General features: G+C 42.9%; 1 protein-coding gene across 1 annotated transcript in view; it reads left to right on the forward strand.

Moving 5' to 3' along the window:
- Nucleotides 1-18,045, forward strand: part of NEDD4 (NEDD4 E3 ubiquitin protein ligase) — a 143,597-nt gene that overhangs the window by 1,662 nt on the left and 123,890 nt on the right. Inside the window, exons 1-2 of the mRNA XM_075345749.1 lie at nucleotides 1-221; nucleotides 2,425-2,444. The exon at nucleotides 1-221 is cut by the window's left edge and continues 1,662 nt beyond it. Of these exons, the coding sequence (XP_075201864.1) occupies nucleotides 1-221; nucleotides 2,425-2,444 (241 nt within the window). The remainder of the gene's footprint in view (nucleotides 222-2,424; nucleotides 2,445-18,045) is intronic.

An 18,045-nucleotide genomic window follows, 5' to 3' on the forward strand; every position in this document is an offset into this window, starting at 1 on the left:
TATCAATGGAGACCAGGGTAGCAAAGCTATTCCCAACAGGAAATCCAGCCAGCTTTTCCAAAGAAGTATATCGGAAGGACCTCCCAACAAACTTAACTCCTCTAGTCTTAAGTATAATTACCCCAAATTAGGGTCATCCCATTTGCACATACAGTTTGCACCTGGAAGTGAAAGCAGGATTTGTAGCTTTAAGAGACAATCCATAAGAAACCCCTCCACTGGTGTGACTGTCAAACCCTCTGTGAAACCCCTTAAGGTGAGTTCCTTCTCTAATTGGCGTTCTTAACTAGACAAGCCAGTTTTCATGCTGCAGTTAATCATGTTTTTACTAATGCTCAGTTACAATTTGCCTAAATAGAGGTTTTGTTTTATATGAAATCTATGTACATTTTGCCATATATTTTATACATTACATAAATATAGCATTTTCATCAATTTTTCCCCGTCGTCCAAAGTACTTAATCATTATTATTGCTGCATGAGCGCACTCATAAGTTTCTGGATTATTTTATTTTTTTAAATTTCAGTTTGTTATTTATTGTGATGGAATATGCCAATTCTTGGAATGTGGGATTATTGTGATGACTTATATTGTGACTTAACGTTGGTTTTCCGCAGTGTGAATGTGTTCACCACAAGCCATAGTACAGCATTGTAGCCCAGCTAAAAATAACCAGCTCCCAAAATATTTCCTTCGACTCCAGTTAGTCTGGTCATGTATACTGATACGCTGTGTGCGGGTTCAAATTTAACAAGTTGATATTAGAGCAGCATTTAGTAATGCCAGCTATCTGTACACAGCAGTCATGAAATTAAATCAGTGCTTTGCTCAGGCTCTGCTATCACTGAAAGGTCTGTGCGTTCTTCATTTGTGTGCCCAAGTTTAAGCCTCTAGTAGCATCATATCGGATTCCCTGCTTCAATAGTCAACAGCTTGTTAAGGACGGCTTTCTGAAATTCACTGTGAAATGAGACTTGTGCCTGTACGGCCTCACTGTAGTGGCGAAATACAAAACTTTTCTAAGAACACAAAGATAGTTTAATTAAACTATCAGGAAAGTAGGAGATTTTAGAATGGGAACAGTTAGCTTTTCTGATTTTTTTGTTTCTTTGAATATTTTTATGTATATTTATTTATTATACGAAGATGAAATAAAAATGAAATCTAATTCTAATAATTATAATAAACATTAATGAAAATAATAATGAAAATAAATATATATTTGTGTGTGTGTGTATATATATGTCTGTATGTATGTGTATCTATCTATCTATCTACATACATACATACATACATACATACATACATACATACATACATACATACATACATACATACATATATATATCTATATCTCTATCGATATATATATATATATATATATATATATATATATATATATATATATATATTAATTTGGCGTCTTTGCTTTAATTCTTTAATAGACTTTGTCACCAAAAGACATTTAGTACTTAATGATTTTATTTTACGTTTTTCTGCGCTATCTAACATAGTGGCTAGTTCTTCACTCTTATGACGCTGACTAGGAGTTTGAATGGAATAGCGGTAAATAATGCCCTCCGACCCCCTCCTTCAAAGTGAAAGCGTCGTAGAGATAACCTAACATACGCCTATTGTTTTCACTAATGAAAATGACCCAGAATATTTCTGCTCCCTTTTGTATATCGTCACTAATTCCACAGTGCTTTACAGATGTGATGATCACTGTCCCCAATGGGGCTCATAATCTAAAGTTCCTCTTACTATGTCTATGTGGATTTTTCCAGGTTCTCAGTTTCCCTTGCACCCTACAAAAACTGGGAAAATATACAAACTCCTTGCAGATGTTGTCATTAGTGGGGGGCTTGAACCCAGGACCCCAGACCTGCAATATTGCAGTGCTAACCACTTGAACCCCCCTGATTTTATAAAGGATTCCTTGTTTAGTCAACGGAAAATAAGTTCTCTGGTGTTCAGAGGTGCAGGCAATGCCATAATTTTGTCAGTCTTATTTGGTAAAGGGTTAATATTCCCATAAATTTATTGGTGAACTAAGGTAAAGTTTCCTCAATGTATTGCCAGAGGAGAACAGAGGTCTAGGATATTGTAAGGGTTAATATTTAATTCCATGCTGGTCTGGGGTAATGCCCCACCTAATTTAGTAGAATAGAGTAGAACAGGGTTTTTTGTTTTTTTTTTGTTTTAATTTGATTTCCATCTTGGTTTTGGCTAGAAAGGGTGTTCCTTTATTCCCTCGTCATGTGAGGTCATGCCTCATTCCTTGATGGTATAGGCTAGACGAAGGGTTAATAGGTCTGGCATTTTGCTTACCTCTTCCTCTTGCCCCCCTGCCCTTAGGCTCCACTTTTAGTTTTCCTTCCTGCTCTAGATCAGGGACTGAGGATTGTACTTTGAGCATTAAGAAAAGGTCAGGAGTTGTCGGGTGTTTCTAGGTACTCTATTCCGGATTATAAGGTGCACATACTTGGCTACGAAATTCTTGCTTTTGCAGTTTGAGTATTATTCATTAGCTAATAAGCACAATTTACATTTTAGGTTTTGCTTTGTCATTCGTTTTATTTAGTCTCTGAACAATTGCAGGGTTTGCAGGTTACATGAATGTGAATGATTTTAGCAAATATCAGATTTAGCATTTAAAAACATATGAACAATCAAAGATTTTATTCCGCCGGTAGCCCTCCATACACCTTAGACCAGGGGTCTCAAACACGCGGCCCGCGGGCCGCATGCGGCCCCTGAGGCTGTTTGTTGCGGCCCGCAGACCCCGTGACAATCGCGGCTCTATGCTGAGGGTCGGCGCCGGCAGGAACTTGCATTTGAATCCATCTGAGGTGCCGCGCAAGGAGCTGTCAGTTCTATCCCAGTTGCTGCTGCTGTCTGCCAATCAGATGCAAGGAGGTGACGTCATACAGCGACGTCACTTCCTTGCATCTGATTGGCAGGCAGCAGCCATTGGTCCAGACACAGCTCCTCTGCGCTGCACCGCAAATGGATTCAAATGCAGTGAAGTTTCTGCCGGCGCCGACCCTCAGCACAGAGCCACGATAAGCAGGTAAGGTACGTGCTGAAGATCAGGACCCGCTGCGTGCTGGACACAGCGCTTCCTGATCGGTGGGGTCGCAAGTCTGCTCCTTAGGAGACCGCAGCTGCCCGTGCCTGCGATCAGGGGTTCGGGCCGCTGCGGTCTCCTCGCTGTGCTCTGCCTAGGGAGGACGCTTCAGACGCCGCAGCATAAATTCACATGCTGCGGCCTCTGGAAGCCACACCGCAGTTCCGTTTTCACTGCGGGCCGTACACGCCCAGTGGGCATGGGATTTTTAGAAATCCCATGCCCACTGTGCTTTTACCATACATAGCAGGGTTTTGGACGCAGCTGAAGCATGCTGCATCCAAAACTCTGCAAGTACTGATCGTGGGCACACAGGGAACGGAGGAAAGGTGAGATTTTTTTTTTTGTTTGCGTATTACTAAAGGATGGGCAGAATACTACAGGGATGGCCACAATACTACAAGGGTGGGCAGAATACTACAGGAATGGCCACAATACTACAGGGATGGGCTGAATACTACAGGGATGGGCTGAATACTACAGGGATGGGCTGAATACTACAGGGATGGGCTGAATACTACAGGGATGGGCTGAATACTACAGGGATGGGCTGAATACTACAGGGATGGCCACAATACTACAGGGATGGGCTGAATACTACAGGGATGGGCAAAATACTACAGGGATGGCCACAATGCTACAGGGATGGCCACAATGCTACAGGGATGGCCACAATACTACAGGGATGGCCACAATGCTACAGGGATGGCCACAATGCTACAGGGATGGCCACAATGCTACAGGGATGGCCACAATGCTACAGGGATGGCCACAATACTACAGGGATGGCCACAATACTACAGGGATGGGCTGAATACTACAGGGATGGGCTGAATACTACAGGGATGGGCTGAATACTACAGGGATGGGCTGAATACTACAGGGATGGGCTGAATACTACAGGGATGGGCTGAATACTACAGGGATGCCCACAATACTACAGGGATGCCCACAATACTACAGGGATGCCCACAATACTACAGGGATGCCCACAATACTACAGGGATGGGCAGAATACTACAGGGATGGGCAGAATACTACAGGGATGGCCACAATACTACAGGGATGGCCACAATACTACAGGGATGGCCACAATACTACAGGGATGGCCACAATACTACAGGGATGGCCACAATACTACAGGGATGGCCACAATACTACAGGGATGGGCTGAATACTACAGGGATGGGCTGAATACTACAGGGATGGGCGGAATACTACAGGGATGGGCGGAATACTACAGGGATGGGCGGAATACTACAGGGATGGGCGGAATACTACAGGGATGGGCTGAATACTACAGGGATGGGCTGAATACTACAGGGATGGGCTGAATACTACAGGGATGGGCTGAATACTACAGGGATGGGCTGAATACTACAGGGATGGCCTGAATACTACAGGGATGGCCTGAATACTACAGGGATGGCCTGAATACTACAGGGATGGTCTGAATACTACAGGGATGGTCTGAATACTACAGGGATGGTCTGAATACTACAGGGATGGGCACAATACTACAGGGATGGGCACAATACTACAGGGATGGGCACAATACTACAGGGATGGGCACAATACTACAGGGATGGGCACAATACTACAGGGATGGGCTGAATACTACAGGGATGGGCTGAATACTACAGGGATGGGCTGAATACTACAGGGATGGGCTGAATACTACAGGGATGGGCTGAATACTACAGGGATGGGCTGAATACTACAGGGATGGGCTGAATACTACAGGGATGGCCACAATACTACAGGGATGGCCACAATACTACAGGGATGGCCACAATACTACAGGGATGGCCACAATACTACAGGGATGGCCACAATACTACAGGGATGGGCTGAATACTACGGGAATTGGCAGAATACTACAGAGCACAATACTACAAGGATGAGCACAATACTACAAGGATGAGCACAATACTACAAGGATGAGCACAATACTACAAGGATGAGCACAATACTACAAGGATTGGAACAATATTACTGGGCACAATACTACAGGGCACAAGGATGGGCACTATACTACTGGGCACAATACCACAAGGATGAGCACCTTACTACAGGACACACGGATGGGCACATTACTACAAGATTTTGGCTAAGATTACTATATGATGCTGCTAATTGTAAAACAATTACAAGAAGGTGATAAAATGTAAAAAAAAATAAAATCCTAAAGCATGACTTTTTTTAACATTAAAAATGCTTTTCTGTATATAAACTTAACAAAAAAAAGTACACGTTTGTTATAATAAACAAGCGAAAAATGTTTACAAAAGTGATCCAAGATGTATAGGAAAAAAAAACCATGGATTCATTAAAAATGTTCACTTTGTCTTGCAAATAATGCGGCCCCCCTCATTTTTTTTTTTTTTCTATATGCGGCCCATACACCCAGCTGAGTTTGAGACCCCTGCCTTAGACTGATGTCAGCCGTGTATGAGGGCTCGGACAGTTGAAGGATCCCGCATGTCTGCTTTTGGACTGTCTTTTCTTTTGTACTCCTGGAGAGAAGTCAGACTTGTTGGTGGCTTTCTTTATAAACACATTATGAATTTAGTTGGAGACAATAGCATGCAAACCTGATCTATCCATACTTTGACCTGGTGTTTCGATATCACCCACACGTTACCTCTGGTCCTCCCATGACCTCAGTGTCTACTTACTCAGTCGCTCTTGTCTATTCTAATCTCCAAGATTTAACGTTTGCATCCTCCTGTTTAGGATTCCACTCTTTTCGGACACCTTCAGCAGCAATCTGATAATATTAGTGGGAGATCTGACTCACTGCATCCCCCTCAAATTTGCCTATTATTGGGGCTGCAGTGCTCTGAGAAGTTTCATTTTCTCTTTTTTTTTTTTTTTTTTTTCCCCTTTTTACTAGGTACAGCTCTGTGCAATCTGTATCGGTTGTACCTGGTACTGTGCTCACTGCTGTTCAGTCTTATTCAGGTGAATAACCCCAAACAATACAAAACTTAGTGTTTGGTAAACTGTGCAGGGAATGCTGGATAGCAGAGGCACAGAGTCGCACCCCACCAATCTGATAAAGAATTCCTTCTATGAAGTTCTTTTTTTCATTAAATCTGTGTAGGGCTATGTTCACACACTGCATCTTTTCTAACCGCAAAGATGCAGTGTTTTTTGCCCAAAAAAACGTACCCGTGGCAAAAGCGCATGCATTTTTGACGTGTTTATTGCTTTTTGCCCAATGAGTTGAAGTCAAATCTATTGACTGGAAGGGCTCAAACGCTGGAAAAATGCAAAAAGACATACTGCATCTTCAAAAGCACAGCCAAGACTCAGCCAACAAAAAGGATGCACAGTGTAGACAACAAAATAGAAATCTCATAGACTTTGCTGGGGGAAGGAAATGCATGCATTTAGGTGTATCTTTGTGACCTCAAAAATGCAGTAAAAGATGCAGTGTGTGAACATAGCCTAGATGTGTATGTAGGAAATCAAGAAAAATGGAGTCTTATTCCAAAAATATATATAAATTTTATTAGATATTCATACATTAAACAGTCAAAAAAGGGGGGGGGGGAATAAAGTGCAAGAAGTAGGGCAGCAATCACCACAGAGCGAAGTTCTTGGCAAGCACTGTATCAATTTTTATGCAGACGGCAGCATGTACATCGATAGCGTTAAAGCAAACCGCAAAGGGTACAACACCGTAGCTATAGGAAACCGCGGGCACAGGAGACAACCCAGCAAGTACACAGGTGAAAGCCCACCAGCACTAAGGTCATAATGCACAAACAGGTGAGAGCACTCACTGTATTATCACATGTAAATCCAAGTGCCAGATATACACAGTGCTCACAACCTGTTTGTGTGCTGCGTACCAATGTAGGAAAGATTTTTTTCTCTTCCTTTCCAAAAGGCTGGCAGGGCTTTTTAGTATATAGGTGAAAAGGATCACTCCAAATGCGGGTTAGCTCGTGTCCCAGCGGTGAAGTCCTAGCGCCACGGTGATGAAAGAGCCCGGTGTACAATCAGTAACATGCTGCAGTCATACAATAGATAAAAGTAACAAGTTAATTGTGCTTACGCATTTAAGTAACTCAGTGGTGAAAGCTGTCCTGGGGGCCCCGACGCTGCGTTTCGTGTAGGGCTTCCTCGGGGGGGCCTCAAAAATGCAGTAAAAGATGCAGTGTGTGAACATAGCCTAGATGTGTATGTAGTGTAGTGAGTCTACAGATATACTCTCCTACCATTACTTTCTCCAATATCCAGCACCATTCTGCTCCTCTCCCAAGTCATGTGACAGTGATTCAGACTCTCCGGGTCACACTGCGCTGTGTGACCTGGAAATGACTTTTATAGTATGTACGCATGCTGTGTTTTTGGTTTGACAACAAAACTGCACAGTCTGGCAGACTTTGACAACTGTAAATGCTGGGTTTCACAAAAATAGCAGTGAAAATGCATCAGTTTTTGCCGCGTTTTAGTTAATGCGGTTTTTAAAGGAGAATTATTTTTTTTTTTTTTATAGAAAATTAGATTGAGAGATGGAGAGGAGAGCTTGATAGAGGGATAGCTAGCTTGGCCAGCTTTTTTTTTTAATTTTTTGGGGGGTAAAACAATGACATGGGGTAACCCCATTTTTCTAAAACAAGCAAAGGTACAGCAGACAACTGGGGTCTTATATTATTATGGTGAGAAGGGCCATCGTTATTTGGCTGTTAAAAGCCTAACAATAGCAGCCCACAGCCGCCTCAGAAGTGGCACATCCATAAGATGCGCCAATCCTGGCGCTGGGCCCGGCTCTTTCTGTTGCCCTGGTGCGGCGGCAATCTGGGTAATAAGGAGTTAATAACAGCTCACAGCTGTAACTAAGCCCCAGCTTAATGTAAGGCGTTTGAGATCCCCCACACCCCCCATCACTAGTCTGGTCTGTAAGTGAAAGTAAATAAACACCCAAAAAAATCCTTTGAAATAAAATACAAAAAAGCCATCATTTTTCACCACTTTATTAATCCTCAAACACCCCTCAAGGTCCGACGTAATCCACACAAGGTCCCACGATGCTTTCAGCACTGCTACCTCTGACTCACAGCGATCGCCATAGGACATGACTGCCCGCTGTGAGCTCCACGCAGCAACTGAAGTGAATCTCTCCATTAGCAGTGACGTCACTCAGGTTAGCCACAGCTGGAGTCCTCCATCTGTGACAGCAAATCACCCGAGTGACTGAAGTTAGCTGCGCGACCTGAATGAAGTCGCCGATTTATTGCGCGGCTCACTTCAGTCACAGCCTGAACCTCAGTGGGCAGTCATGTTCTATAGCGCTATATTCGTTCCACAACCCAAAAATGTTTGTATAAATACAGTAAACGTATTACAGTGATACGAAATGTACTGTATTCATATAAGATTACAGTACACTAATACAAAATACTGTACAGTAAAAAACATATAAAACAAATTAAACTGCATGTTAGCTTACAATAGAATTGTTGGAGTGTGGGAGGTAAACTATAGAGAAAAAATGATGTATAAATGACAACCTTGATTCTAGTACAATACTAAAAGAAAAGACACCAAATCTATTCTCCCCAAAATAAGGCCAGAACTAATGTATGTAAAGCGCTGTGGAATTAATAGCGCTATATAAATGAATAAATAAATTATTTATTATTATTATTATTAACTAAGCCAAATGTGGGGTAGGAATACTGCACAGGCAATTAGATTACAGTACAAGCAATGTGCCGTACTGGTTAGCAGAAAAAAAAGTACAATACTGCATCCATAAATGCAAATTGATAGACATGCTATATAATATATACTGTACAATGGTATACTGTGTACAGTAAAGTTGCCTCCAGAGCGGGTCAGAACATGGTGAACGGATGGAACCGGAAGTGTGAACGAGGAGCATTTGCTCTTATTGCAAATCATTGCTCTTAAACAAAGTTACAAATTTTTAAAAAGCTTTGCTTGTCTTGCAAAACGCTCTCAAACCAAATTACTCTTAATCCCAGGTTCGTGTGTGTGTGTGTGTGTGCGCCATATTATGGAGTCCATCTAAGTTCTAGTATTTTAGACCAGAATGCCATTCATTTTAAAATATTTTGTTCTCAATGTCAAAAATGTGACATATGTGATGTAAATGTAAAATTCCCAAATGCAAAGCAAGGTAACATTTCCCATTTGCAGTCGGCTGCTGGCCCTTTAGATGAGGTGCTAAGCCTCTGTATATTATTTGGAGCTGTTGAACATTTCCCCGTATAGGAATAACTTTTGCAGTGTCATTTCCCATCTTGTTTACAGATCAGGCCTGAATACATTGCAACATTAATCTGCTCTTTGTGCCACAAGCTATTTTCACACACGCTAGCGACACACAAGTTTACCATGTGCTGCCCAAGTATGGGAAGCAACCCACACATTGCCAGAAAAGCCTTATTAAAGCTACAATGGAAACAGTATGACTGCAGATTTGGGAACTTTGCTTTGGGGGAAGGTGTGGTAAAAATAGGGGTTTTTTTCTTCTTTGGTGATTTTTATTTATTTTTTTTTTTTTTATGAATTTCTTACAAAGGTGAATAAAACAAATAGCATAAAATGTTATTCCACAGTAAAAATCAGTCTTTATACTTGTACTTCCTTACTATAAAAGTACAATTAACCTTTTATGTGTAAGGAAGTCATTAACTTTTCTTATTATCCAAAGGAGGCTTAAAGAGGTTGGACAGTAGTTTAACATTGACGGCCTAGCCGTAGGCTAGGCCATCAATATCTGGCTGTGGTCCTAGACCTGGCATCCCTGCCGATCAGCTGCTCTTGGTGCCTGTGGGGTAGCAGCCTGTGGATGGAAATGTTTAGTTCTGGAGCTGCCCTTGTTATCTGATAGCGGCCGAGTACTGCACATCCACCTTTTATAGATCTGCAGGGGGAGCAGATATACAGTACCTGGCCATGGCCACCACCAGTTGACGGAGCAGCTCCGGAACTGAGCATTTCCGGCTGCTGCCTACTGCCGCCACTGGCACTAAGAGCGGGAATGGCTGATCGGCAGGGGGTTTCGGGTGTCCGACCCTGGTCGATCAGATGATGACCTATCATAAGGATAGGCAATCTGTATTTAAAGTAATGGAAAACCTCCTCTTTAAACAGGTCATCCAGTGAAAAGTTGTCACCTATCTGTAGGATAGGTGAGAACTCATTAATGGGTGGTGGTGCAGCCATTGGGACTAGCACTGATCAGTAGAATACATGCTCCAACACCGCTCCATTCACTCCTTATGCGGCGGCTGAGCTCTGCACTTACTTTTTCCAGCGGCCCCATGGAAAATAAATGGAGAGGCGTTTCGGTGTTTGACCTGCTGCTCAATTTTGTAGGGCGGATACAAAATCTCTCCGTTGTACCAATTTGGTGTGGGTCCCAGCATTCGGATACCCACAGATGGTATCCTGTAGATCGATGAGAACTTGTTTTCACTGAACAGCCCCTTTAAAGAGTGCAATAAACTGTACAAGTTCAACATGTTCCCAGCAAAGGGAATACTTGTGGCCAATTGCTATTAATTGTGTGGTGATAATTATAAATTGATGAGGAACATTTTAAGCATGTCTGTGACAGAAGTATTGGCTCGGCTACGTCTGCTGGATGCTTCCAGCTCCTGGCAGTTATCAGACAGGAGTGTTGTGTTCCGACAGTTCTCGGCTTGTGAAAATTGGCAGCCATTCAGTTACCAGCACACTCGACCCTCATCGTTTTGCAATTGCCATTGAGTCTCTGACATGGCTGAATCCAGCTGAGTGAGTAGTTATAGGTAAAAACAGAAATGTTATAGAAAATACAGGTTACTTTATGGAAACCCTATACACAGTAATTGGAGCTAATCTGTCTCTACATATCACAATGCAAAATGGTGAAACTCCCAAGAAAAACATTTATGTACAGTGTGCCTTTATACAGGCTGCAAGTGTGTATTTTTGTGGGTTTTTTCTTTTTTTGTTAAGGTAAGTTATTCTTGTGAATGACTCCATTCATTCTACCATGCAATATTTTGGGGGGGAAAAAAATCCAAACTTCGGTGAAAGTGCAATTTTTTTAAAAATTTTATTTTTCTTTACGGGGAGTTTTGGAGAGTTATTTTTACCTCAGTATTTCTCAGCCAAAACCAGTAGTGGGTCTAAAACGAAAGTGGTGCACGTGTTTTTATTATACGTTTTCCTCTGTTCCATTCCTGGCTTTGGTTTACAAATACTGAGGTAAAAAAATTCAACACTCGTGGCCTTACAGGTTAACTGCTGCTGGAGCTTGCTTCACCCATGACCTTGAGACGCAGATGATGGCTAAATAATACAGCCATCATCTGCTAGGAGAGATGTGCGCTCAGCTCCTGAGCCTGCATCAAAGAAGAGCATGTAACAAGACATTAGCTGGTGTGATCTGGACATGGTTAGCTAGGCAAACAAGGTTTAAACCAGATTAACGGATTGGTATTTTTAAATAAATTACACAAAAAGTAGCAAACTCATTCCAGTAGCTGGGTAGTGTCAAAACTGGAAATCTGCTGAAGGCACCAAACTTATCCAACATTGTGTTGACATGAGTTAGTAGTAACACAACCACAAGCAAAACTGAATAAAAAAAACCCCCATTCATGATAAATATACTTGTTTAGGTTTGCCAGCACTCTATACAGAAGGTATCCTAAGGCTGGTGTCACACTTGCGAGTGCTTTGCATATATCTCGTGCGTGTCTTGCGTTGCATCACCCGGCACGGACTCACTCTCCTCACAGGAGCGGGCTGGTTGCATGTATCTCTAAGCAGCTGAGACGCTCCTGTCCGGAGAGTGTGTGTGGCTGTGACTGGTGATGCACCGCGAGATACACGCAAGGCACTCGCAAGTGTGATACCGGTCTTAATCTCGAATTCTATTTTTAGGTGTTTTTGGTGGTATTTTTGACATTATCCTTTTAATGCAATCTTTCATCCACTTTACAGAGGAGCAAATGTGACATTTTATGTTTCTTAGAAAATCTGGATATCTATGCAATGGCTGGAAAAGATGGATTAAACAAACTCCCTCCCTTACAAATTAGGCATACTTGTTCCCAGCTATGACTTCCCGCTGTTTGTTAGTGGATGCCAGTCGTAATATACTCCATATTTCACATCTGGTGGATTTGCTCTGAAGCCAATGGTAGCTGACTTCTTGTCTGTTTTTCTGAGAATTAGAATACATCCTCAGTGCCATTTTTATACAACTGTTGGTTAATTTCCTTACCATCATTTCTACCGTATAACCATAGTCTCCCCCACATCTTGTTTACACCCAATACTACCTGATGCTCCTCTTTCTTATGTTTGGGGTTTTTTTTTTGTAATTCTATCGTTTATGAAATTTTTATTTCAACCTTTTACTCACTTCTAGGTATGACTGTACAAATACGAACACAGAGCTGCAGTACAAGGTGTTTTGTGTATTAAGAAACAATAAATTCTATCGAGAAGCTTATGAGAGTGCCTAAAATCAAACAAGGATGTCACGATTATACTAAGGACAGGGTCCCTTGACCATGGATTAATGCATGCTAGAGAATCTGGCTGATGACATTAATTACACTCTGCTCAAATTCTGATTGTGATCCAATTCTCATGCATGCGAGAATCTGAACACCGGTGCGGAGAAGACAAAAAAAGTAATTTCTCCATTAGGCTACTTTCACACTTGCGTTGAACGGTATCCGTTGCATTGCGTTGTGTAACGGATGCAACGGATGTGTTGCATATAGTGACACAACGGATGCAACGGATGCTGCAAAACAACGCAATTCGTTTTGATTTTTTTTTTTTTTTTTTTTTTTCCCGGTTTTACCAGCGGCAGACTATAGTGAACGATCAGCTGATCGTTCCCTGCAGCCGGCCGCTGGGTGATCAGCTGATTGCTCCCAGTAGCCGGCCGCCGGGTGATCAGCTGATCGCTCCCGCCCGCCGGGTGATCAGCTGATCGCTCCCGCCCGCCGGGTGATCAGCTGATCGCTCCCGGCTGCCGGGTGATCAGCTGATCGCTCCCTGCAGCCGGCTGCCGGGTGATCAGCTGATCGCTCCCGGCCGCCGGGTGATCAGCTGATCGCTCCCTGCAGCCGGCCGCCGGGTGATCAGCTGATCGCTGTCACTTGCCGGCGCCCGGGCATGCCGGCGGGCGGGCGCTCAGCTGAGCGCTGTGACTTGCCGGCGGCCGGGCATGCTGGTGGCCGGTCATTCAGCTGAGCGCTGTCGCTTGCCGACGGCCGGGCGCTCAGCTGAACGTTCGGCCACCGCGAGCCAAAATAAAGTTTGATTTAAAAAAAAAAAAAAAAAAAAAGAGCATGCGCAGTGAAATCCAGAGGATTCCGCTGCTCAAAATAACGTTACATGCTGCGTTCCTCCCGCTGGGCGGAAGCAACGGAGCGTCGCCCAGCGGAAGCAACGCAGCTCCTTTTGGTACAATCCGTCAACCATACAAGTCTATGGGAAACAGCGGAATCCGTTAACGGATTCCGCTGTTTCCCAAAAGGGCGGATTGTAACGGAAGGAAAATAACGCAAGTGTGAAAGTACCCTTAAGCAGACTGCACTCTGATGCACTCACATCATGCTCCTATTTCTTTAAACTGCCGAATCAGCATGAGAAAAAAATTGCTGCTTTGCACTGTGCCATAGTATAACTTTAGGCAAAGTACTATCCAATGAGACATCGGATTGCACTTGGCCGTGTTAAACGCTTATGTGAGCGAACCATAAATGTGAAAGCCTGCACAAACAAAAGGAAAACAAATTGAGGTGGTTTTTTTTTCAGATTGCTTTTAGTTCTCATTTGGCTACGTTAATTTAAAAAAAATAAAATATACACCTATATTTTATATATGTGCAATTTTATTTTTTTTAAAACGCCTATTTATGCAAAAGGACAAACTGTACCTTTTGTTCCCTGTATTTTCGTTCTTCCTTCATAAAGTACCCGTCAATTTACAAGTTTTCGTGTACAGCAGGTAAGAAGTATTGAACATGTCACCAATTTTGTAAGTAAATACATGTCAATATTACCTATAGAAATATCTCACCAGATGCTTGTAACAACCCATCCATTCCACACAGTCAAAGAAATCAAACCATAGATGTCTTTAAATTAAGTTGTATAATAATGAGAAATTACACCGGGAAAAAGAGCGGATTGGAAAGTCATGACACTAGCTGAAATCAATAATTGCAAAGCAATCCTGTCAATAAGGTAAAAAATATTATCAGTTGGTTCAACTGATGGCCTATAAATAGGTGTCTCAACCTCTCATGATGGGTAAAACCAGTGAGCTGTCTCAAGACCTTTGCAACCGTATTATTGCAAAATATACTGATGGCATTGGTTACAGAACAATTTCTAAACTACTGAAGACTCCAGTGAGCACTGTTGACCTATGTTCACTTTTCCGTTTTGCCTCAGTCACAATCCGTCGCCGTGAGGAATTACGGTATCCTGCAAAATATTTTGCAGGAATCCGTTTTTTTTCCCCCATAGACTTCTATTAGCGACGGCTTGTGACTGATGGCCCTGCGTTGATCGTCAGGTGGCGGATGCAGTCTTTTACTGACTGTCCGTCAGGCGGGAGAACGCTAAATGTAACGGGTTTTTTTTTTTTTTGTGCAGCGGATCAATTTTTTTTACTGTTAGCATGCGCACTGTAAATGAAGTTCCAGCAGCCAGAACGATCAGCTGATCGCCCGGTGGCCGGCTTTTGTGAGCGATCGGCCGGCTTTTGTGAGCGATCGGCTGATTGGCCGGCTTTTGTGAGCGATCGGCCGGCTTTTGTGAGCGATCGGCCGGCTTTTGTGAGCGATCGGCCGGCTTTTGTGAGCGATCGGCCGGCTTTTGTGAGCGATCGGCTGATCGTTCGCTCGTTTTTTTATACTGAAATCATTTCACGGAATCTTTCTCATGACAAAAAAATCCCATTTCTTGCCACCCGTTGTACAATGCATCAGTCACAAGCGTCAAGCAACGCAGGTGACTGATGCAAAAAAAAAAAACGGTGACTGATGCAAAAAAAAAAAACTGGAAATGTGAACATACCCTTAGGGCCACAATCCAGAAGTGGAAGAATAGAATTTCATCATAAACTGGCCATAACCTGGGTCTCCAAGCAAGATTTCAGACAGAGGAGTGAAGAGTGATCAGAAAAGTTGTTAAATACAAGGACCACACGTGGAGAACGCCATGAAGACCAGGAATCAGCAGGTACAATTGTTTCAAATAAAACAATAATGCTTTTAACCTCAGTGGCCTGTATGCACGCTCACCACACAAGCCTCCAATACTGAATAAAATGCATGTTCAAGCCCGTTTAAAGTTTGTTAAACATTTAGACAAGCCTGAGAAATATTAGGAAAATATAATCTGGTCAGATGAGACCAAAATTTAATTCTTTTGGATGTCCTAATACACACAGTGTTTGAAGGCCAAAAGGCTCTGCAGAACGCTCCAAAAAATAAATTCCAATAGTGGAGTGTGGAGGCTGGAATATTATGGTGTGCGGTTGGTTGTCAGCATATGGCACTGGCAAACTTCATATTCCTGAAGAAAGGATGAATGTAGAAGAAAACCCCAAAAAACCCAAACCATTCTTAATAAAAATCTGCTGCCATCTGCCAGGATGATGTAGATGAAACGAGGGTGGACATTTCAGCAAGATTGTGATCCCAAACACACAGCCAAATAAACTCCTGAATTTGTTTCAGAGAAAGATCATAAAAAGCTGCTAGAATGGCCCAGCCAATCGCCTAATCAGAATTCAGTAAAAAATTATGGAAGGAACTAAAGGTCAGAGTTCACAGAAGGAGCCCATGGAACCTTCAGGATTTGAATAGTGTGGGGAAAAATGGGCCAAAATCGCACCTGAGCTATGCATAAGTCTACCTTTTTGTATGGAGAAACTATAGAATTTGTCATCACTAACAAGGCTTTTGTATGAAGTATTAAATACATTAAAGTAAGTGTGTTCAATACTTTTTCCAGATGTAATTTCTCATTATTACATATGCCTTAATTTCTGGATGTCAGTGAGAAGCAGAGAACGGTACTGGACACCGGAGTTGCACAATCACACTACATTACATGCATTCCTGTACATAATTAATAAAAAGTTAGTGCTGCTTTAATACAATCAGTATTTTATCACTGCCTGACTAGGTCTCACAAGCCGAACAGACCAGCTAATCTGTGTAAGGGGTGCTTCACACATAGCGAGATCGCTGCTGAGTCATGGTTTTTGTGACGCAGCAGTGACCTCATTAGCGATCTCGCTGTGTGTGACACTGAGCAGCGATCTGGCCCCTGCTGTGAAATCGCTGCTCGTTACACACAGCCCTGGTTAATTTTATTGATGTTGCTCTCCCGCTGTGAAGCACACATCGCTGTGTGTGACAGCGAGAAAGCAACGATCTGAATGTGCAGTGAGCAGGAAGCCGGCGTCTGGCAGCCTGCGGTAAGCTGTAACTAAGGTAAATATCGGGTAACAAAGGGAAGCCCTTTCTTGGTTACCCGATATTTACATTAGTTACTAGCACCGCAGCTCTCACGCTGCCAGTTCCGGCTCCCTGCACACGTAGCTGGAGTACACATCTGGTTAATAAGCAAACCGCTGTGCTTATTTACCCGATGTGTACTGTGGCTAGGAGTGCAGGGAGCCAGCGCTAAGCGGTGTGCGCTGGTAACAAATGTAAATATCGGGTAACAAAGCCCTTGGTTACCCGATATTTACCTTTTAGTTACCAAGTGCAGCGTCGCTTCCACGCATCGCTGCTGGCTGGGGGCTGGTCACTGGTCGCTGGTGAGATCAGGCTTTCTTAACCTCCTGTGTTCTGCTCAGATTATATACCAAAAATCTGATAATTTCCTTTTTTAACATTAAATCTAACCCGACTTTTGTGCAAAGTTGTGCGATGGCTTATTCATTATTTTCCTTCCCCCCCCCTTCCTTCATCCTGTCTTCATTTTGGCATTAGAGTTATGCTGCAGGTTGTGTTATGGAGGTTGAATGGCCACTGCACTAAGTTTAGCAACCAGGAAAGCCTTCAGTCATACAGAAGTGCACTCAGCACTATGACAGACAGCCGATTGTGCACATATACACTGCTGAGCGAGCTTTCATTCACTGTGTCGGGCGTTCTTATAGCCGCTCCACACAGTGCCATGACTGACTGTGGCTGCACCAGCTCCCCTGCTTAACTGACAACAGACTGCTCCTGGGAGACAGTCCATTTTCTCCCGAGTAGAGATGAGCGGACATGTGGAAGTTCGGGTTCCGGTGGACTTTAGATAAACTTCATTTCAACATCCGGACTTCCCCTAAACTTGACTCCGGTGCTCGAACCCCATTGGAAGTCAATGATTGGGCTGTTCGGCTCTCCACCCAAATACAGCCAGCCACGAATAGCACTTCTGGGAAGGGTTTTGGTTTTTTTTGGACATACTGCATTCAAAAAATGTTTTTACGTTTTTATGCTCCACCCAGAGTGAGAACCATTCAGAGACTGCAAACAGCTCTCACTGGGCCGAGCACCGAACGCACACAAACACCTGATGCTCAATCGAGTCGTTGGCATATGTACAGCATCCGAACTCTGACACAATTTTTTTTTCTTTATATTATATTATAAATAGTCCGTGTTCAGCATGGACCCTGAGCTTTACAGTTAGTAGAGTTGAGCAAACCCAAAGTGTTGAACTTTCTGTACAGGCCATTCACCTTGATAGTGCTATTAACCTGCAGATAGGGTTACTATATCCGCAGGTTAATTGCGTTATCCGACCTGAAGTCTGAATCCAGTCTTGATCAAGATACAGCATGAAATAAAACCTGTGCTTAACCAAAATCTAAAAAAAAATTACAAAGAATCACAAC

This window comes from Anomaloglossus baeobatrachus, chromosome 4 (genome assembly GCF_048569485.1).
Source record: "Anomaloglossus baeobatrachus isolate aAnoBae1 chromosome 4, aAnoBae1.hap1, whole genome shotgun sequence".
Classification (NCBI taxonomy): Eukaryota; Metazoa; Chordata; class Amphibia; order Anura; family Aromobatidae; genus Anomaloglossus; species Anomaloglossus baeobatrachus.